The sequence below is a fragment of the Lemur catta genome, chromosome 7 (genome assembly GCF_020740605.2).
Source record: "Lemur catta isolate mLemCat1 chromosome 7, mLemCat1.pri, whole genome shotgun sequence".
Taxonomy (NCBI): Eukaryota; Metazoa; Chordata; class Mammalia; order Primates; family Lemuridae; genus Lemur; species Lemur catta.
Genome location: NC_059134.1, coordinates 83,506,626 through 83,530,202, shown reverse-complemented (window position 1 = coordinate 83,530,202; position 23,577 = coordinate 83,506,626). Strand labels below are relative to the sequence as shown.

Below are 23,577 nucleotides of genomic sequence, written 5' to 3'. Positions count from 1 at the left end.
GCCCCTTCAATAAATGGACAGGTGGGTTTCCCTCACCCTGCTGGTCATATGATAGGACGTACTTCATGCAAAGGTAATCACACTTCCTGCCACCCAGAACACTGGTGCTATCACCTTAAATTGCCCAGGTGAGGTCTTTGGGCTGTCTGGTCCCATAATAACTAGCAAAGATGCGATGCCAGGGATAACAAGATATGGTGAATTTTATTTGTATTCCTATGGGGAAAGGAAAAATACAATCCAGTTAACCTCAAACCTGCCCCCCAATAAATCAGAGAATCACAACAATAACAACAAAAAAATTGTTTCAACTATACCACAATCAGGAACTCAAACTGTAGGAAAATTATCAGACCTTCCACCCTCCACGCTGTGTACTGCTAAAAGGTGTCAAGGTGACTCTGAAAATAACGCTAACTTTTCTGACAAACAGAAGACAGCAGATTACAATCCATTTGCAGTACAATTGAGTTCAACAGAATCGGAATTTGTTACACACAGGAAGAAAAATCTTACCTCGAAGTGGCAACCATTTGTCTACCAAAACTACAAGAGATTGGAAAACAGCCGTTTTTTCACCCTTGCAGTCAGTCAATGAGAAAATATGTTACATTTCTCATCAATATATAGATTAAAGGGAGCTCCAGCAAAATGCTGAAAATCACAGAAGAGGAAAAGAAAATAATTTTCACATTTACCCTTCTTTCTAATCCTGGGGCTACCATCATGGTCCAAATCTTAGCACCCCTTTCCTGAGATAGCGCCCAGCCTGCTCACAGTTCAGCACGTATGTAATAAACACTAGCTGAATGTCAGCTTTTATTATTACCAGGGGCAAAAGGGGGAGTCATTCTCATAATCAGCAAAGACTTGCTAAGCACCTACTGTGTGCCAGACACTGCTCTAGGCACTAGTATGCAACAGGACACAAAACAGATTAAGTTCCTGCCCTGTTGGAGCTGACATTACAGTGACTGGAACCTAGGTTTCCTTATCTCCAAGGCCTACTGCTGCTAGAGCAGAGATTGCAAACTCAAATGCCTCAAGGGGCCAAGCAGATGAAAGACATGGCTTAGGTCAGATACCAGCTGGCTGTTCACCAAACCTATTCCTTCTTCTTTCTGGGCCCACTCCAAGATTCGTGTCCCAGCCTCTCCCTGCAGGCCAGTATGGCCAAGTGACGGAGCACTAATCCACAGAATGTGAGCAGAATGTGCACATCACTTTCGGACCTATTCCTCTTTCTCAGTCCATCTGCTGGATGCAGACAAGCACAGCAGACTTGGGAGCCACAAAACGCAAGGATCTTGAGTCCCTGAGTCCCCACTTTGAAAAGAGCTCCCCGCCCCTCAGGAACACTCAATTTGTCTTTATGTGAGTGAGAAGAGAACTTCTATGGCTTTAAGCCTTTACAGATTTGGGGGTTGGCGTGTTACAGCACTTAGCTCATCTCAGCCAACGCAAGAGTGAAGTGGTACCAGTGGGGGCTGTGACAGATGCCCCGTGTAAAAGAGGCCCTGCTATCCAGCTTCAGCCCATTGTCGCCATGCCCGGACGTGAGACCAGCATGGTTGATCTTCTGATTATTTCAAGAGAACCTAGAAATCCTGATTTTTTTTATGGAAAAGCTCTTGATTTTTAAATGGCTTTTTAATTCTATTTGACAAGTGTTTAGTTTTTGAAAACACATCTGTAGACAGAAGCCAGCCCCCCCTGGCTGTGAGCCCTGCAATACTTCCCACTACCAGTGCTGTGCCGTCCATACGTATTTGTTGGCAGAATTGTCAAAGAAGGTTTTGTTTTGTTTTGTTTTGTTTTGTTTTGTTTTGTTTTGTTTTAGACAGGGTCTCGCTCTGTTGCCCAGGCTAGAGTGCAGTGGCACCACCATAGCTCACTGCACCTCAAAATCCTGGGTTCAAGCGATCCTCCTGCCTCAGCCTCCCAAGTAGCTGCAACTACAGGTACATGTCATTGCACCCAGCTAATTTCTCTATTTTTTGCAGAGATGGGGTCTCAATCTTGTTCAGGCTGGTCTTGAACTCCTGGCCTAAATCAATCCTGCTGCCTCAGCCTCCCGAAGTGCTAGGATTACAGGCATGAGCCACTGTACCCAACCAAGAAAGCTTTTAAGATTAGGAATAATACAACAGGTTTTTATAGGTATGGGGAAAACATACCAGAAGATTCTCTTCCTTTCTTTCTATACACCACAAGTATCCTGTATCTATTATATATGTTCAAGACCCTGTGCTAAGACAAATAAGACATGATCTTAGCCTTTAGGAGAGTGGCTCTCCAGTTTTAGGGGTTGTCTGCACACTTTCACACCCTAGAATTTAAACTGACCCCACGTTTATCCGACCTTTCAACAGTGTAAGCAGCACCCTTTCCTGCTCTTCTTCCTGAGCACTGTCTTCCACGCTCAGGAGGCGAAGCATTCTCGGTTGTTCCTTAGCGCTAGTTTGACTTTACAGTATATTCTTCCCTCTTGCTCTGAGCAAGTTGTCTCCCTAGCCACTTAGCTCACTGTTTCTTCCAACAGACATGGCTGTAACAGTATGTGTCCTCGGTTACAACGAAAACCATTTTTAACACATCGATCACAGCTGTGAAAGGGTTTCCAGGACCCCCGTGTCCCGGGGATTACCTTTTGACAACCACTGCACTAAGCAATACACAGTCTGATGGAGGAGACGGGCCAGTCCACCGCCAAGGATGGTACAGAAGGTGGAGGCAGAGAGGATGGCATCTCACTCCTACGGCGGAGGGCAGAATGCTCGCAGGGGAGGCCACCTGAAGGAGTAATGCTTGAGCTGAGTCTTGAAGAAGTGCAGATGCTAACCGGGCGGACAGGGCTGGCAAGGGCTTCCCAGGCAGAAAGAATAAAATGTAAAGGGCATGAAGAGGCTTTTGGAGAACTGCAAGTCTGGCTATAGTGGCAGGTATGAGTTGGAGAGGGTTCATTCATAAAGAACCCAGATGGCTAAACCATGGAGTTGAAATAAATTATAGGGAGCCACTGAAGGGTCTGGGCTGATTTATACTCTACAAGAATCTCTGGCTGGAAGATGAGACTGGTTTGAAGGGGGCCAAGACTGGAGGTGGGGGGCCAATTAGGAGACATGGCTTTGGCAAGAACACAGACCAGAAGGAGGGAAGATGTGAAATAAGGCAGCAGAGACAGAAAAATGAGAGAATAACGAGAGTGCTCAGAAATGCAATCAGCAAGATTTAGTGGCCAACTAGATGAAGTAGGGGGAGAAAAAGAAAACAATCTAGAATGAGTCTCAGATTTCTGGCTCCCACAAATGGGTGGTGGTCATCCTCGTTGAACTAGGATATACAGAGTAAACACAGAGTGAGGAGCAAGACTCAGGAGGAGATGAGTGCTCTTCCAGGGAGAAATGCTGAGCTGTCTGTAGCCATGGCTGGAGACGCCCAATAAACAGGTCAGCATGTGTCTCACCCTCGGGAGACAGCTGAGAGTTTTTCACAGCATTGGTACACAGGTGGGTGTTAAACCCATGAGTCTGAATGAGGCCTCCCTGGGACGATCTACAGAACAACAGAGCGAAGGGGTGAGACAGCCGCCTGGGAGTAAGCAAGCAGGCAGCTACCGGGGACTGGCAGGACCCCTTCACCTCTCCACGGGTAAGGGAGTTAAGGAGCCAAGGAGATGAAGAAATAGAGGCAGTGAAAATGAGAGGACAGAGCAGGCAAGAGCTGGAGGCGCAGGGGAGCTTTAGTCAGTAAGTGTTACTGCCTGGGCAGTCGGAGAGGCGAGGGAGAAAAATGACTGGAGGAATCTGAAGATGAGTGTAGGATTCCCAGTGCAAATTAAGGTTCTCCTAAAATTTGGAACTTTCATGCCAATGGTATTTAATTTCACTATGATTCCATAACATACGGTCCATGTCTCCTCTTCATCTAACTCAACTGGCTAGATAACTGAATGTCAAGGTCACCCTTTAACCTGAAGCCACACAACAGCCTCTGTTGCTCTTAAGACAAAGGCCAGCGCCCACGGCCATCTCCCGGGTGATCCTGCTCCTGCCTCTCTGCTGCGTCCACTGCTCCCTTGCCCTCCCTCCCTTCCTGCCCGCCACCCACACGGCCTTCTCCGTGTGGTTCTGGAACAAGCCACGCTCCTTCCCACCACAGAGGACAGTACACACTCCTCCCTCAGCCCCAAATCCCTGCCTGGTTATCTCCAATCCATCCTTCTAGATTAGCTCAAATGTCACTTTCTCAGGAAAGCCTACCCTTACCCTCCTCCTCCTCACTCACCAAGGCAAGCCCCCTCCTTCATCCTCCCCCAGCACCCTGGGTGTATCCTCCAGAGTACTCACCTATCAGCTATCACATACTCATTCCTGTGAATGCATCAATTCAGACAGTATTTACTGAGCACCTGGATGTGGCAGGCACTGGGCTTCCCCTTCACAGTACTCACCTCCACTGGGAATCATAAACAAGGAAAATCAATTTGGAAACAACAGGCATCATTATTTAAGACTGCACAGTATATCATGACTGTAGGGAAACTATTTGTCTTGTAGTGATAGGTCTCTATTGTGCGTTTGGGATAGATACTCTTTTTTTTAGAGACAGAGTCTTGCTCTGTCACCCAGGCTGGAGTGCAGTGGCACAACCACAGCTCACTGCAGCCCGGAATTCCTGGACTCAAGCAATCCTCCCACCTCAGGCTCCCAAATAGCTGGGACTACAGGTGTGCACCACCACATCCTGCTAATCTACTTATTTTTTGTAAAGATGAGGTCTTGCTATGTTGGCCAGGCTGGCCTTAACTCCTGGCCTCAAGCAATCCTCCCACCTCAGCCTCCCAAAGTGCTGGGATTATAGGCATGAGCCACTGCACCTGTTCCTCATTTTTATCTTTTGCTGCAGAACAAAGAAAACTGGCAATTTGGTTGTTTAAAAAAAAAAAAAACACCTGCGTGGTATAAAAACTAAACCATGGTAGAAAAGAAGATCAAACCATAGTTGTGTAGGGTAGGGGGGGTGAGTAGGGAGGAGAATGTCTGGAAAGGAGCAAAAGGAAACTTATTTGGGGAGATAGTCCAGGGATTTGGGTTAAACAGGTATATAAATTTGTCAAAACTCAGGAATATATTCTTAAGATTTCTGTATTTCATTGTATGTAAAATTCACCTCAAAAACAAAGAACCATAAACAAATATTGAAACCTAATCAATGCCATGCATGCTAAAGTGCATAGGACTGAATTGTACTGATGTCTGTAACTTACTTTGAACACACCAAAAAATAAGATGGATTGATAGATGGATACAGGCACTGATAGATACATGATGAAGCAAAATGTTAATGTACCGTCTAGGGGGCAGGTATATGTGTGTTCTTTCCGTTTTTCTGTATGTTTAAATTTTTCATAAAATGTTGGGTGGGCAGGGAAGGACTGCACTGGATGGCTGAAAACACACGTACATTGAAGTCAGATCTAGTTTCAAATCCCAGCTCCACCACTTACAAACAATGCGCCCTTAGGCAAGTCGATTTCTTAAATGCTCTCTCAATCTCTGCTTCCTCTGAGTAAAATGGGCAAGAACTATCTGACAGCCTGAGCATAGGGATTACATCAGACCCTGATCCAGTGACTGACACAATAGTAGCTGTTCCATAACTGCTAGTCTTCTGATTCAGAAGTCAACATATTCACAAACTAGGACACAGCTTCAATAAAACATAAAAGAAGACTCTTGTAAAATTTTTTTCTTGCTACATCTCAAGGGAAATTAAAAGAATAAATTAATTATGCTATTTTTATAGGTAAAGACACTGACCTTCCTTCAGTAGGACACCTGGAGTTGCATGTCTAAGCAGAGTGATAGATCTACCTTGGTGGCACTTGTCCCTCCGCCTCCCAGTGGCCAACACCACCCAAGGCTAGCAACACAGTCACATCAGGAGGAAGGATGGGGAACGCTGGCGGTATCGTGACTAGTGCACTGAAGCCAAGACTCCCAATCTCCTTCCCAGATGTGCAAGGGAAAAGAGCCGACCAGACAGGCCTTGGGTTCTGCTAGGGTGCCTGACACACTGTCAGAGGTGGCACTCGTGAGATTGTCTTGGCTTTTAGCATAATTACATGAACTGAGAGATGGCCTTATGATCATCAATAAAGCCTCCAGTCCTGACTAATAATGTGTATTCAACTGAAGGATGTCTAATAGGCCACACACGGACTTTACATCTCTAGATTTGAAAGGTGGAAGAAAGGAGTCTGTTTATAACAGCAGCAAATGAGGAGGAGGTGCTGACATCCGGAAGCAAGGAAAAATTACACCTTTCAGTGCCAGAAAACAAAACCAATGCCCATTCAAGAAGATGAGGTCTGACATCCTAAATTCAGTGAAAGGGTTAATTACATGTCACAAGGGAGACATCACAGTCAAAGAAAAATGCAATATTTTAGAAAACATCGCCGTGTGCCTACTAGATTATACGGTTAGAACTATATCCGGTATTTCAAGCTATTTTAGACTGTGCACAGCAAATCTGACTTCCACCCTCTCTACCTTGAAATCTTATTCCCTTTTACGTAATTATAAACCCACCTAGTTGACTGGCCTATTAAGCCTAGACGTCAAACTCCTTGGAGACACTTACTGTGTAAGCTGCCCTGCCTCTGGCTTGAAATCAGCCATGGAGGGAGTATTTATACCATGGAAATTGGCCAAAGCTATAAATTAGGCCACTTATCATTGTTGTTTTTCATACAACCAGCTTACCAACACATGAAGCTGTCTTTTATTGCTATGAGGCAAGAGAGAAAATCGGGGAAGTTTGCCCTGCCCACACCATCTCATTTAAAACTGACCTCCATGGTCGAAGGAGGGGTCAGACGAAGAAGCCATTTTTGTACCATGTGCACCTTCTCCCCTGGCCTCTGCTGATCAGCTGAGGGATAGATCCCTAACCCCATGGGCCAGACTGAGCAACCTGATTCCCCCTCGGGAATGTGGAACCAGGACAGAGACCTGACGGTAGGCACTTAAACTAAAAGTTCTTGCCCACTGTAGCTGCAGTGAGCACCACCACAAGCAAAAAGCTTCACGCAAGGTTTAATGTCTGGGGAACCAGCAAGCTATGGGTAAGCAGAGAAAGCCAGGCTGCAGAAAGACGCAGAAGGACGGACAGAGCTGTAGGAAGAGGGAGAGGCAAGAGGCACTAGGCCCACGAGACACAGAGCCATTCATCTCACCTCTTAACGTCCAGGAAGACGATGTGAGAAAGCAGAGGGTGGGCTGTGGCATCCAAATGTCTGGGTTCAAATCTCACCTCTGACCATGACCTGGGCGACACTGGACAAGTTACTGTTAAGTTCTCTCATCTGAAGCATGTGATAATAACAGGGTTGTTGTGAGAATCAAGTGAGCGCATACAAACAGTAAAGGCTCAAAAGTGTTAGCTGTGATTTCTATCAATTAATTATAGTGTCCACGTGGCCCAGTTAAATTTCATTCGTCTTCTGAATATTGTCACATGAGATTTCCCCTGTGGCCTGGGACCCCAGACTTGAGCTAGTTTTAGTTGTGTCGCTAGGTGATCGATCTGTCCCCTGGATCTTGGAATAATGTAAAACTCCCTAGACCACTGTGTGACCTTTAGCAAATCATTTCCTCAACCCTCTCTTAGGAGCTGGTGTGAGATTCAGATAGGAAAAGAAACAGAAAGCTTCAGCAACTGTGAAGTGTTACACCAAACCTGGAGACTTATCCCTGCAGGGAAAAGTAAACATATTACATTAGCCACAAAAATGGAAAAACACTTGTTTAAAATATTTTTATCGCTAGACCAGAGGCAAGAAATACTCCCCAGCCCACTGGAAAAAAAAAAAAAAGGTTCCATAGGATTCACCAGCTTGATGCATATATTCATCTCCAGTATTAATAAGATAATAACAGGAAACTGCCAAGGACAGCTCTAGGTGCTGATTTTTGAATACATTTTCATCCAGTTTAATTATATTCAAAATAATTCTCCTAATCCAGATCCTCCTATTCTTTTCAAAACAAAGACTTCTTATTTGATAATGAAGGATGTAAGTTTGGAGATATTTTTGCTCAGCCCTTTTCAACAAGGATTTATAAGCCACACTATTAATTTCAACATTTTCTTTTCACTCTTCCCATTTCTCTTCAGCCTCCCTGGTTTGCTGTTGACATTTGGTAAACAAAAAGACAAATGACAGGGGAGCAGCATTCATTCCCAGGGACAGAGGTAGAGGGGTAGGTCTCAGAGTCCTAGTTTTTCATTCTAGCCGCTTAATTCCACATGTGGAAAAGTTAGAAATATTCTAGACCTTCCTACGTACTGGAACTGCATACATACCAAAGCCATTTTGAGTTTCTGACATCAGGAGATTTCATTTCAAGCTAAGAATAGATTTAACATATATAAATCTAAATCAAATTCCCCTCTTGTGGTCAGGACACACTGGGCAAAGCCTCGCATGAATGGACAGGAGGCAGGTGCAGCAATGACCTTGGACGATGCTTAAGGCAGCTACTCGGCCTTATTTACATCTATGTGATTGGTTAAAACATGACATTTATCCCTATTCTGTGTGGTGTTCAAAAGGGTCCATGATTTCCCTTAAATATCTGTGGATGTATCTTCCTAGCCAAGGAATTGGGAAAATGGGAGGAATAGTCTAAGGAGACATTTTAACTCTAGGTTTGAAGCTGACCTGTGGTTTTAAAGCTATTCTCCTTATAACAAAAGGCTTTTTCCATGTTTCCAGGAGTTCAAATTCTCTCATGAGAAAATTTAGTAGGGAAAGAGGGCCACAATATACAGTGATGAGTGAAAAAAGCAAGGTGCTATTACACTCTTTGTATCTTAAAAAAAAATTAAGTGAGGATATGTCTATAGATGTAAATATTTGTATGAATAAAGGTCTGGAAGGACCCATCACACTTGCTTGACAGCATAACTCTAGGGAACTGCGAGGCTAAAATAGCCTTTTGTGTTTTATTGCACACACTTGAGTACTGCTTGAATTTAATAGAGTGTATGTTACTTTTATAATTTTTGAAAAGCCAATGAAGATTGAAGATAGGCCAATATTTATCTGGGCTTCAAGCTGGAACCATAACAGCAAAATATGGGAAAACTCTTCCCTTTTCAGAATGAGAATCCTTGACTGGGCTTGGCCACTAATGCAGGAAGAGGCAGGAAATGCAGTTGATGTAACCTTCCCCTAAACATCTGCTTACAGCTCAAACACACACAGCAGGAGATGTAGGAAGAAAGCAGGATCCTGAGGATCTTATTCATAGATGGGAAAACTGAGGCCCTGGAAAGCAAAGTGCCTTGATAAGTAACAGCCAGCCAAGGGCGACCTTGGCCTCCTGAATGCATCCAGCACAATTTCCCCTCACCTAGGCTGTTCTGCCTAGACCTAAAACCTATGTAGCGTCCACTGGTATCTCTGAGAATGAGGAAATGAACTTGAAATACTTGATACTTTTTGTTTTACTAAAGAAACCCTTCAGTGATCTTTAGTCTCATCTGTAAGACCATAGGCATTAAGGAAGAAATAATAATTCTACACAAACATTTCCATAAAATAGAAGAGGGAGTATTTCCCTATTATTTTATAGGCCAGCATTACTGCTATACCAAAACCAGACGATACAGTTCAGGAAAACAAAGCTACAGACCAATATCCCTCATGAATATAAGACTTTAAAAATTCCTAACAAAAATATTAGAAAATCAGACCCATCTGGAGCACACATCATGACTAAGTTGGAGTTTATCCCAGGAATACAGATTGGTTCAACATTCTAAAATCAACTTAGGTTGTCTTTTTACAGACTGAAGAAGAAAAACCTTGTGATCATCTCAATAGATACAGAGAAAGAATTTGCCAAAATTCAATACCCATTCATGATAAAAGCTATAACTAACATCATTCTTATTAGTGAAACACTGATGTTTTCCCCCAAGGCTGGGATCAAGAAAAGGATGTCCACTTCCCATTTCTATTCACAAATGTACTGGAAGTTCTAGCTAATACAATAAGGCAAGAAAAAGAAATAAAATGCATACAGATTTGAAAGAAAGAAATAAAACTCTTTATTCACAGATAACATGATTTTCTATTTAGAAAAACCCCAAAGATTCTATAAAAAGCTACTAGAACTAAGTGAGTTTAGAAAGGTCACATGTTGGATATCAGACTGGGATGGGGGGTGGGGGGAGGGGATGGGTGTATGCCTACATGACGAGTGCGTTGCACACCCTCTGGGGAATGGTCATGCTTGAAGGTGCAGACCCGGGGAGGTGGGGGGGGAGGGGATGGAGGTATGACTACATGATGAGTACCAGGCGCACTGTCTGGAGAATGAGAACGGACGCGCTTGGGACTCTGACTCGGGGGGATGGGCAGGACATGGACAATGTATATGACCTAAACTTATGTATCCCCATGATGAGCTGAAATAAAAAAAAAAAAAAAGAAAGGTCACATGATACAAGGTTAATATTTCATTCTTTAATTTTTATTTATTTAGTTGTTTATTTTTAGAGACAGGGTCTCGCTCTGTCACCCAGGCTGGAGTACAGTGGAACAATCATAGCTCACTGTAACTTCAAACTCTTGGGCTCAAGAGATCCTCCTGCCTCAGCCTCCCAGGTAGCTAGGAGTACAGGAATGCACCACCAAATCCAGCTAAGTTTTTTTATTTTTTGTAGAGACAAGGTCTTGCCATGTTCTCAAACTCCTGGGCTCAAGCGATTCTCCCGCCTCGGCCTCCCAAAGTGCTGGGATTACATGCATGAGCCCTGCACACAGCCATGGTTAATATTTTAAAACCATATCTCTATATACTAACGAAGAAATTTTTAAAGTACTGCTTACCAAAGCACTGAAAAACATGAAATACATATGTACAAATTTGTATGCTAAAAACTATAAAACACTGAGGAGAGAAAGGAAAAAATAACTAAATAAATGGAGAGAGGTATCATGGTCAAGGATCAAAAAATTCAATGCTGTTAAGGCAGTGATCATCCCCAATTGATCTAGGTTCAATGAAATCCCAGTCAAAAATCCAGCAGGCTTTTTTAATTGACATTGACAAGAAGATACTAAAATCTATATGGAAAAGCATTAAGACCTTGAATAGCCAAAAAGGCTTTGAAAAAGAAGAACAAAGAGTACGCCCACAATCTGACTTCAAGACTTGCTATACAGGTAGAGCAATGGAACTCAACCAGGGGCAATTTTACCCGCCAGGGGAGCATTTAGCAATGTCTGGAGACATTTTTGGTTGTCATAATGGGGCAAGAGGGGAGTTGTTGGCATCTACTAGGCAGAAGCCAGAACTACTACTCAACTCCCTAATGCACAGGACAGGCCCCCACAACAAAGAATTGTTGAATCCAAAATGTCAATAGTGCTGAAGTTAAGAAACCCTGAGCTAGAGAAATCAAGATGGTGTTGTACTGGCATAAGGAGAAAAGCAGAGATCAATAAAACAGACTAGAGTCCAGAAATAACCCCATAAATATATGGTGCCAAGGTAACTCAATGGAGCAAGGATAGTCTTTTCAATAAATGGGGCTGGAACAATTAAGCATCCATATAAAAAAAGTAACCTTGACTCTTACCTTCCACCATATATAAAAATTACATGAAATGGATCATAGACCTAAAAGTAAAAATAAAATTACAATACTTCTAGAAGAAATCATAGATGTCTGTGGCATCGGGTTAGGCAAAGATTTCTAAGCTAGGATACACACACAAAAACACAAATCTTAAATTAAAAAAGTTGATAAAATAGAGTTAACCAAAATTTAAAATTTCTGGTCTTTGAAAAATACTGTTAATAAAATGAAAAGAAAAGCAACAGACTAGGAGAAAATATTTGCAAAACACCTGTCTGATAAAGGACTTGTATCCAGACTATATAAAGAAAGCTCAAAATTCAACAATAAGAAAAGCCAACATTTTAAATGGGCAAAAGATTTTAACAGCCACTTGAAAGTAGAAATACAGATGTAAGAATATGAAAAGATATGCAACAATAGGCTGGGCACAGTGGCTCACACCTGTAATCCTAGCACTCTGGGAGGCAGAGGCAGGTGGATTGTTTGAACTCAAGAGTTCGAGACCAGCCTGAGCAAGAGCGAGACTCCTGTCTCTACTAAAAAAAAAAAAAAAAAATAGAAAGCAATTAGCTGGACATCTAAGAATATATATAGAAAAAATTAGCCGGGCATGGTGGCATATGCCTGTAGTTCCAGCTACTCGGGAGGCTGAAGCAGGAGGATTGCTTGAGCCCATGAGTTTGAGCTTGCTGTAAGCTACACTGACGCCACGGCACTCTAGCTCTGGCAACAGAGTGAGACTCTGTCTCAAAAAAAAAAAAAAAGATATGCAACAATAACACAATTGGTAATTAGAGAAATGCAAACTAAAACTACAATGAAATACCCCTAAACAGCTATTAGAATGGCTGAAATTTAAAAGAAAAAAAAGCTGACAAAGCCAAGTGCCAGTGAGGACACAGAGAAGCAACTAGAAGTCTCATACTTTGCTTATATGGGAATGCAAAATTATACATCTGCTTGGAAAAGAATTTGGCAACTTCTTATAAGGTGAAACACATAACTCATACATGACCCGGAAATCCCACTCCTAGGTGTTTCCCCCAAGGGGAATGATGAAAACTGTCCAAAGATTTTTAGACCAAAAGCTGGAAATAACTCAAATGCCCATCAATTGGTCATTGAATAAGCAAACTACGGTGCAATGGAATACTATTCTGTAATAAGAAGGACAGCATTAGTGACCCATGCAACATGAATGATTCTCAAGAGCATTAAACTAAGTGAAAGAAGACACAAAATATTACATACTGTACAATTCCATTTCGATGACCTTCTAGAAAAGGCAAAACTTACAGGGACAGAGAATAGATGTGTGGTTGCCAGGGGCTGGGTATGTGAGGGAAAGGAATGATTGCAAGGGGCAGGAGGGAACTTTGGCAGGTGAGAGAAACATTCTATATCTGGATTGTGGTGGTGACCCATGATTGTCCACTTCTGTCAAAATGCACCATACAGTGCACCTACAAAGGGTGAATTTCACTGTATGTAAATTATATCTTAATGTACTTGACTTTTAAAAAGGAACAAAAAAAACTGGTGGCTCATGAGTGCATTCTCTTTGTACAGCATGACATTTCAAAAATCTGAATTAATTGGTGAGATTTGAAAACAAGGAGATTCTAAATAAAGATTCAACTTTTCTTGAGAAGTCAGAACTACAGCACCCTGAGCATCAGTCCTTTGCAGGCTGCCACCAAGAAGTGGCTGCCTCTTTGGACAAGGCAAGCACTTTCTGCCTTGCCGTATCCCCCAACCTGACCTAATTCATGGAGGTACTTTACCTACCTGCCACTGCACCTGAGTGAGGGTTTCTTGTCCTGGTATAGGCTGCTTGAGGACAGAGGCCAGGCCTGGCTTGTTCTCACTGTATCCCTAGTATCTAATGAAGAGCTTGGCATATGCCAGGTGCTTGATAAATATTGCTGAATTAATGTGACTCATCTGCCACCCTCCCACCAGCTACTATCACTGATATTTACAACACCCAGATTGTTAACTGTCCTTTGGTCCTGAAGTCCCCAAAGAGAATCACATCCATGGCAGTCATCCCATGACCCAGAATAATGTGTCCTCTGTGTGTTTAGAAATCCCCTCTAATATGTTGTCAAGCAACGAAAATGTTTTAGGATCATTCCAACTATTCATTTTTGTCTGGAGAAGAGTAGAGTTGTTGTTTGTTTTAAAAAAAAGAAAAGAAAAGAAAAGAAAGAAAAGCACAATATGAGCTTGAAGGTTAATGAAAATGAAAAAGAAAGTGTGCACATTCATCTGAATATTCTCAGATTATATTCTAGTAATTTAAGACTTGAGATAAGTAAGCTTCTGAGAGCTTCTTGGGTTGTCATCAGAATTTCAGGATCTCAAGTTTCCACTGAGATGGTCAGTTTTAGGAAGGGGATATATGACTTCTGAGTTTGTGTGTGTGTGTGTGTGTGTGTGTGTGTGTGTGTGTGTGTGTGTGTGTGTGTGTTTTGGCTTTTTTGAGACAAGGTCTCACTTTGTTGCCCAAGCTAGAGTGCAGTGGCACAATCATGGCTCACTGCAGCTTCAAACTCCTGTGCTCAAGCAATCCTCCTGCCTCAGCCTCCCAAGTAGCTAGGATTACATGCATGTGCAGGCCACCATGTCCAGCTACTTTTATTTTATTTTATTTTTATTTATTTATTTATCTACTTATTATTTTTTGTAGAGACAGGGTCTTGCTATGTTGCTCAGGCTGGTCTCCAACTCCTGGCCTCAAGTGATTCTCCCGTCTTGGCCTCCCAAAGTGCTGGGATTACAGGCATAGGTCAGCATGCTCAGTCTGGCTTCTATTTTAGTAAAAGCACAATGTTACTGTTCCCAAGATAATCTTCTTTATCTTGGGAGGGGGGAAATGATAAGATGGGAGGCAAGTTTTGGGACATCGTGCAAGTATCTTTGAAGTGCTAAAAATTAACATTGAGAGGAAAACATCCAAATATATTTTGGGGGCCATCTATATATGGGGGGCAACACCAAATCAAACAATCAAACACTCTTGTTGCATATATTTAATGTTAAAAAATGAGAAGGTATGAACATATGTAATTATACCCCATCTTAACCTTCCCTTGGCCCGCCTCCCCTATTACTCTGCTTTTTGATTTTAAAAGAGTGGTGGTATTTCTGTCAACAATTTCTCTTCTTCCTTTCACTCTTGAACCCACTGCAATCAGACTTCTGTTCCCACGGCTCTCAGAGCCACAAAACGCCTCCACAACTCCAAACCCAACGTCTGCTGCTAGTCCCCACCTAACCCCACTCTCAGCAGCTTTGGCCGAGTGGATCCCTCCCTCCTCCTTGAACACTGTCTTCACTTGGCTCCCAGGCCACCATGTGCACGTTCTTCTCTTCCCACTTTGTTTTCTCCTCCATCTCTTGCTGATCCCCCTATTCCCTGAACCCCTAAATGCTGCAGTGTCCCAGGCTCATTGCTCAGATCTCCTCTCTTCTCCATACTCATGCTCTAGGCTTCCTATCCACTTCTATGCTGGTGGCTCCCAAATTTGTATCTCTGGACCTGGTATCGCCCTACAATTCCAGACTACTTTGTTCAACTGGCAACCTGACATCCCCACTTCAATAAACATTTCATGCTTTACATACCCCAAACCTGAGCTTCCTGCAACCTTTCCCATCTCAATTAATGGCACCTTCATCTTTCCAGTTGCTTGAGCCAAAAACCTTGAAATAATTTTGGTTCCTCTTTCTTTCCTATCCTTTTAATCCACCGGATAATTCTCTTAGCTCTATCTTCAAATGACGTCCAAAATCTAACTACTTCTCACTACCCGTCCTGTTGCCACCTGTCAAAGCCACCTTCATCTACAGACCAGATTTCAACAACAGCCTCCTACCTATTCTCCTTGTTTCCACACTTGACCTTACTGACTTTTTTCCCCACGACAGCCAGGGTGATTCTTTTAAAACTGAAGTCAGATTATGTCACCTCTTGCTTGGGTGCTCCAATGGCTTACACCATCTCATTCAAAAATATTAATGAAATACCAAGTCATCACCACGGCCAGTAAGTCCCATACCACCTAGCCCCATCTCTCTCTTCCACATCATTTCTCACCACTCCCCCTTTGCTCATTCAGTTCTACACTAGCATCCCTCCTGGTCCTCAACCACCCCAAACACAATCTCTCTGCAAGGCCTTTGCACTTCCTTTTCCCTCAGCCTGGAATAGTCTTCCCCCAGATATGCACTGTTAGGTCTCTACTCACATCATCGTACAGGCCTCCCCCACCACTCCATAGAGACAAGCACATGCAGGAGGGAGGCTATCTGCTATCCTCTACCCTGATTTATTTTACTTTGTAGAACTTAGCATCACCTGACCTACAGGTATTTGTTTACTGTCACTTGCTTCTCAAAATGGGATCCTGAGCATCACTCAGGCACTGGTTAGAAATGCAGACTCTCAGGCTTTATCTCAGGCCTATGGAACCAGGATAAGCATTTTAACAAGATCTTCCAGTGATTCCTAGGCACAGTGAAGTTTGGAAAGCACTAGGCTAGTTTCTAAACACCATGAGAACAGGGGCTTGTTTTTGTGTGCTACTGTTACCTCAGAATAGAGAGGCACTCAAAACGCATTGAATGAATGAATGAACAAATGAATGGTTGAACCTATTCCAAATGGCACTCCAAGTCGGTGATGTATACCAGGAGGATGGAAAGGGGCAAGAAAGACATCCCAGGTCAAAATTATCTCTCCCCACACACACATATTGTGCTATATTAAAGATTCTCTGGTAGCAGCAAACCCTTCTCTCAAAATGCAAATATATTCCCTTACTAAAATACTCATCCACAACTTACTGCGAATTATTTAAATGAAATAAGAGTCTTAACATCTAACAGAATCAGCCAAACCGAGGCAATAGGAGTGTAAGAAGGCTGAAAATTTAGTTAAGTTCCTATTCTATGCTGGGCACTGTAACAGGCAATAGGGAAATGAAGATAAATCAGGAACTAACAAGTTGGTGGGAGAAGCAAGCAGCCCTTCAGCCCCCATGGGGAGGGCCTGGGGGAGTCCCAGGCCAGTGAGAGGGTGTCAAATACTCCTTCCTACAACACCCTGTGCCCTGGCCACAAAGAACCCTTTACTTTTCCTCTGCCTGAAATGCCACCGTCAATGCCGCCAGCCCCTACTCATCCTTCAAGGCCCCCACTCTCCTAGAATTAACCGTTCCCTCATCTTATGAGCTCTGATCACACAGCAGACTTCAAGGGCCCCTATCACCCTCTTCATGACGGCCTTCTTCAAGCCACCTTATCCTTTTTTTTTTTTTTTGACAGAATCTTGCTCTGTCACCTGGGCTAGAGTGCCATGGTGTCAGCCTAGCTCACAGCAACTTCAGATTCCTGGGCTCAAGTGATCCTCCTGCCTCAGCCTCCCAAAAAGCTGGGACTACAGCAAGCACCACCACGCCCAGCTAATTTTTCTATTTTTAGTAGAGACAAGGTCTTACTCTTGCTTAGGCTGGTCTTGAACTTCTGACCTCAAGCAATCCTCCTGCCTCAGCCTCCCAGAGTGCAAGGGCCACCTTATCCTTATTCACCTCTGTAACCCTGCCTGAGCACAGGACCTAGACAGAGTCAATGCGCAGTTAATTTCTGCAATTTTGTAAGAACCGCTAGCATTCATTGAGCATTTACTGTATAGCAAGCGCTGTTTTAAACACTTTAGACACATTAACTCATGCAATCCTCACAAGAACCCAATGAGACTGAAACTATTATCATCCCCATTTTACAGATGAGAGAACTGAGGTCCAGAGAGTCACACTGAGTGGCTGATCATAAAGGGATGAGCAACTGTCTGGGCACATAACAGGCATGCAGTAAATGTTTACTGACATGAACTGAATGGAAGATCAATAGTTAAGAAAATTGTGAAGTCAAATTTGAACTTTACTATTTTGCCTGAAGCCTGGACGGCAGATGAATAGAGGGTTGTCAGCACTTGCTGCTACAAAGAATCTTCTTTCTCACATTCAAAATAGGAGCTACTGCCTGGGATCAAGGGTTCCAAGGAGATGGAAGTTAGAGGGAGTTTGAGGGAGGAGACTGAAGATGACAGCAGCCTTTTCTTTAGGTGAAAAAGAACTCCGATACCCCGAGAATATTAAAGCAAAGAAGCTGGGGGTGAGGTGGGTAGAAGTAGTCTGGGAACACACTACAGAGGCTCCAGGACACAAAGGTGCTGAACAACTGCTACAGTATTTTCCAGAAACAAATCTATTTTTGCCCATTTTTCAACCAAGGCAAACGTCTTGCTCAGAAAACAAGCAACAGCAGCCATGCAAATGACATGACTACAGCAAGCTAACACTTCTAGTAGGATCTCAATCATCGCAGGTTTGGCTTCTCATGCAATTCAGCATCAGACATATTCTGCAGAGAGAGGCAGCACCAAACCGCAGCTGCCCCTCCGGAAAAGTTCCAAATTAAGTTGTTTGTTGAAAGTCAAATGTCCCCAGAATGTGTCATTCATCCTCCTGCCTCCCTTCTGACATTGCTTCCTCTGCAAACCCCTTGGGACACCCTGCCTTAGGCCCAGGACTCATCCGCCCTGGGGTGAAGCTGCCCCAAGGGAAAATCAGAGTACAAGTGAAAGCAGGTAGGAGGTGAGGCGGGTAGCCCAGTGTTCAGCTCTTCCACTGAGAGAGAACCAAGTCATGAAATCAAATCATCAGCAAATCCAAAGGAGACCACAGAGCTCAGAGGTAGACTGTGGATCCACAGGTGGGCTGGACCCCGGGGAACTGGTCATGAAGGGTGACAGCAGAAAGGGTGCCCAAAAAGCACAGAGGAGGCAACAGGTAACTCTAATGAGAAAAGACAAAGGACTCTGGGGAGGAACATCAACTTTATGATTTTTACCATCATTTTAATCAAAGCATCTTTCCTAGCTCTGTGTCCCCGTGATCACCACACTAAAAGAATAAAAGGAAAAAAGACACTAGGGCTAAACCCAAACAATACAGGTCAGAAGTCCCCTAAGTCAGGCTCTGGCAGCCTGAAAGAGGAGCCAAGCAAAGTCACAGAGGTTCAGAAGGTACAAAGCTGAGAATAAAGGTCAGAAATTCAAAACTGATCAAAGGAAATCATCTGACATCAGGCTGCATAGGAACAATACCTGAAAGCCAAGTTTCACTTATTACAGATGGTTGAACAGTTTTCATTATCTGCATTCAAATGGACAACATCCAAAAATAAATATCTCATAGCAGTTTACGAAACTACCAAGGATTTGACACCTCGTAAACAAAAACTCAAGGTGTGTTTCTGAGCCAATGAATACTAAGGTATTCACCTGTGTCTGACTCAGGATTCACCTTTTAACCATTTTGCCAAATACACAGCGCTGAAAACTGCTACAGGTATAAAAATTGGGGGCTAAAATTCTTCAGAGGTTTTTTTCAAGTCTGAGACACACATCCAAAGATCACTGAACTTTGTAGACATTATAATCACAATAGAAAATTCCTTGGCATTAATCTGTACACAGACACCTCATGTCAGTGACCTTTTAAGTGAAGCAAAGGAAAATGGGCTACGAATTAAGCTGTTGAACTTAATTAGAAGACAAGAAATATTTTTAACCTGAATCCCTCTTATCTAAAACTGTGTTAGCTCCTCACAATTAGGAATTTTAGTCTAATTTGGGGGAGGGGGCACGCTGGGAAAGAAGAAGTCCCCATCAGTCCTTGCTAAAAAACACAAAACTATGGGAACATACTACCTGAAGTGAGAGCGATATTCCTTGATAAATTAAACACATTAAGAACTCAGGATTTCATCAAAAACACAAAAGCCTGCCCTTTTCAAGTGCCGTAGTAATCATTTTTAGTTCCCAGACAATTGCTGACGGCACAGTGTAAGTTTTGAAGCACATTAGCAGAATAATCCCCCTCTCCCCCAAAGAGTTACAACAGATTTCTAAAAATCGTCCAAGGTATTACAGAAATCTATTTCCTAGGGATTGTTGGAAGTCTAAAAGCCGAGCGTGATTATTTTTAACTAACCTCCTGCCAACAGTGCATTAAATACTTGATCAGTGCCTGAATCCCTTTGCAAGGTGCAAGCAATTATTTTAGGTACCTCCGTTCCAAAACAAAGGGTTCCGCTATCAACACACAGGGGAAACTGCTATTCGGGAAGCCGGCACGGGAACTACCTAAACTCTCTGGCCATTTCGTGCAGTTAAGACAATGTGGACACTCAACAGGGAGCCCAAAATATAGTGGACGTCCCCACCCTGAAACGTGTCCTAATAAAACACTTCCCTTTTAAGGTGTCCTTAAACACACCAGATCTTTATCTAAATGAAGCGTGCCTGAGGGGCCACTAGGAAGATCTGCAACTTGTCCAAAAAGAAGATGCCAATGCACCTCTTTTTTTCCTTCCCCGCCCAACAGTGCCTTCCCCGGAGACAGATTTCTGACAGTTCGGCTGCCGCTGCAGCAGCAGCAAAGGGCGGAGAACATCCCAGAGCCGGTGCTGCAGAGACCTCTCCGTCCACCGCCACTCGGTCAGGTGCCCGCCCCGACGGGCGCCCCGCTCCTCCAGGAACCTCTGCGGACGCCAAGCCGCCGCCAAGCGCTTACCCGGGTCGGCCCGGCCGTGCTCCAGGAGGGCCGCCAGCAGCAGTAGTCCCAGCAGCAGCGGGGGCGGCGGCGGCGGCGACGCGTTGTGGGACCCGCCGACCCCGGGGCCCCTCACGCCGGTGCGGCCGAGCCCAAGCGCCCGCAGCCGGCCCCTGGGCCCCCGCGCCGCCGGCCCCGCTTCCCTTGGGCCCCGAGGCGTCGCCTCCTGCAGAGCCATGGGGACGCTTCACACATCCAGGCCGCTGCCTCGCTCCGCAGGGCGCTCGGGTCCTCAGCGGGCATCGCCGGCCATGGCCCGGGCGCCTGAGGGAGGGGACGCCGGGCGGCGCGACTTGCTCGCTCGTCCTGCCGTGCCCAGGGCGGGCTCCGGGGAGCCGCGGCTTCACCCGCGCGGGAGCCGGGGCCTCATGGAGCCGCGGCGGGCGCGGGCCGGGGTTCCCACGCTGCCTGTCGCCGCGCGCGGCGCGTCCCGGGCAGCGAGGGCGGGACGGGCGCCGCCCGGGGCTCCCTCCCCCGGGCCGGCTCCTGCAGACCGAGGGCGCGAGGCTGCGAGAAGCGCGACTGGCGTCCGCGGGCGCGCGCGGGTCCCTTCCTCCCGCCGCCGCCTCTCCGGCCCGCTCCGCTCGCTGGGCTTCGGGTTCCAGCTCCGGCTCCGGCTCCGGCTCCCGGGCCGCGAGTGCTACTGCAGCTCGGAGCGGCGCCTCATTGACAAAGAGAGCACGTAGCCACCGGAGCGGGCGAGGGAGGCGAGGCAGGCGCGCGCGCGCATCCCCGCGCGGAGCCACCGCGCGCCCCCCGCTCCCGCGCGCCCGGCCGGGCCCCGGACCCAGGAGGGGGACCCCTCCCGGCCGCTCCCACGCCCCCGTGATGCGCGCGGGGGGCTTCCCTCCCCCTTCCTCTCGCACCTCCTCCCCCATCCGGAGGAGGGAAGGTCGGCGGGAGAGGTCGCCCGTCCCGAGAAGGGGGGCAAACGGTCTTGGTCAACGTGCCGAAGCGGCCAGAAAGCTCTGCAGCCTGGATTTTGGAAAAGCTCTCTGCAGATGGGCAGGCGCGCTTTGTGCTGTTTGTTCACTACTTCTCTGAGGGGCCAGCGAACACTTGCACGCCCGTTTGCCTCCGAGGAACTGAAGCGGCCGTGGCCTAGTTGCGATAAAACGCTGGATCAAAAACACGTTATAAATATTTGTTGCAGCCATACTACGTGCACATGAATGCACTGCGCTTTGGGAAGACCCGAGACGGGGGAGTCTTTTCAAAAAACTCCCTCCCTGCAAACAGGAGGGTTAGGCAGGCACTACCCAGTGGGACTAAAGGCCCCCAAGTCAGTTGAATTGGTCTCCTGCTCTTCCCCCTTGCCAGGCTTGATGGCCTTAAGCAAGTAACCTAGGTCATAGGAGCTTCGTATGTCCTTCAGTCATTAAATATTGAGCACCCACTGTTTGCCAGCTACGATGCTAGGCACTGGGGATACAAGCAGTGAGGAAAAACACACATCCCCGACCTGGTGAAGCTCAAACTCTATTCATTCAACAATATTTATTGACTGCCTGTTACGTGCCAGGCCCTGTTCTAAACACTGGGACAAGAGCCATAAACAAAACCCCTGCCCTCCTGGAGCTGACCTTCTGCGGGGGTACACCTGCACTAAACAAATAAGTAAGTAATAGAGTATCAGTGATAAACGCTGTGGAGGAAAATCAGAGTAAAAGAATGAAACGCGAGGAGCTGGTGTTGCCATGTTGAATGGGGTGAAGAAAAGCCTCACTGAGAAGGTGACATGGAGCAAAGACCTGAAGGAGATGAGAGAACAAGGCATGCAGGAAGAGCATTCCAGATAAAGGGCAGAGCAAGGGCGAAAGCCCTGGGGCAGAGCGTGCCTGCTGTGTTCAAGGCGCAGCAAGTTAGCCAGTGGGTCTGGAAAAGTGTTAAATCTCAGTTATTGAGCATCTGTAGGATAGAAATGACACCACATTTCATCTAAGACACATTCTTTCACATGTTAGCTTCTCAGATGTCAGATGTGTCTTATAATGTGCCTAAGATGTGTTGAAATATAGTAATACCTTGGGGGTTATGATTTAATCTGGCTCTTTAATTAAATTTGTTCTGTTTTGGTTTGTTTCAAGAAACTTGCGGTCTAATTGAGGCGATAAAGCAATTCAAGAAATCAGGTTGAGACCCTAATGAGAAAGCCAGTCCATGGCCTTGATTCAGGCAGTATCACAAGACAAGACGAATGGTCCTGCAGCCAGTGGCGATCCCAGGGACACAGAGATAGGGGACGATGATGTCCAGGCACAGTCGGACTGACAGAAGGGGAGGATTTGGAGCAGCTTAGGTGCTGAGGACCCAGGTGCACATGCAGGGAGAAGTGGGCTGAGCAGAGACCGGGAGGGAGGCAGGAAAATGCAGCCTTGGGGCAGGGGAGCCGATTGTTTGAAGCCTGAAGAGGCCAAGTTGTGGTGGGCTTGGACAAATTTGGGCTTTTCCCCAAGGGGAGGGAGAGGGAGGGGGAAGGTAGGTCACTCTCAGGAGCACCAATAATCCTGTACCAGGCTCCGAGTTAAGAGGTGAGGACACAAAGGTGGGGGTGATGGGGAGAAATATTTGAAGAGGACACAGCCCTCCCCACTCCCAGCCCTTTTCTGCACCTGGACTATGTGGTGTCGATGGGGTGAGCCTGGAACCAAGGGAGCTGGACGGGCTGGCTGGATCCATACAGGAAGGGACCTAAAGTTGCTGGCCTAAGCGAGAGAAAAGATCCAGAAGGGGAGAGGCTGTATGTGAAGCAAGAGAGGCAAGACCCGAACATGAGAGCTTCTCCATAAGAGCTTAGAGAGAGAGATTGTCCCCCAATCTTTATTTGGGGGACAAGTGCCATGGGGGTGAAAGATAGCAAACACATATCTCAAACAGGTATGTTGTGTTGCAGGGGGGATTGTCTCTTCATCATTATTTGCCAGACTTAGACCAGACGTAAATTACTTTTCAGTTTTCAGTCGTTGGAGTGGTGTTTCAGTGAATCTGCCTCCCTGATGAGGCGGCCTCAAGACCAGACCCCATCTCTTTCCTCGAGAAGCCCACAGTCTAGTGAGGCAGAGACACACACACAGCAGTAACTTCGGAGCAAAGTGGTGAGGATGCGACAGAGCTATGTGCTGACCACCCGTCATCGTGGGAATGTGGGGAAGGGGTGGCTGTTTCTTCCTGGAGGAGAAGAAGAAGGAAAAGAAGAAACATTTAAAGTTGGAGTTTGCCAGGCACCACA

At 45.5% G+C, this 23,577-nt stretch overlaps 1 protein-coding gene across 1 annotated transcript in view; it reads right to left on the bottom strand.

The window, feature by feature from the left end:
* KIAA1549L (KIAA1549 like) overlaps positions 1-20,526 on the bottom strand; it is a 256,074-nt gene extending 235,548 nt beyond the window's left edge. Inside the window, exon 1 of the mRNA XM_045557763.1 lies at positions 20,310-20,526. Coding sequence (XP_045413719.1) covers positions 20,310-20,526 — 217 coding nt within the window. The remainder of the gene's footprint in view (positions 1-20,309) is intronic.
* Between the last annotated feature and the right edge of the window lie 3,051 nt (positions 20,527-23,577).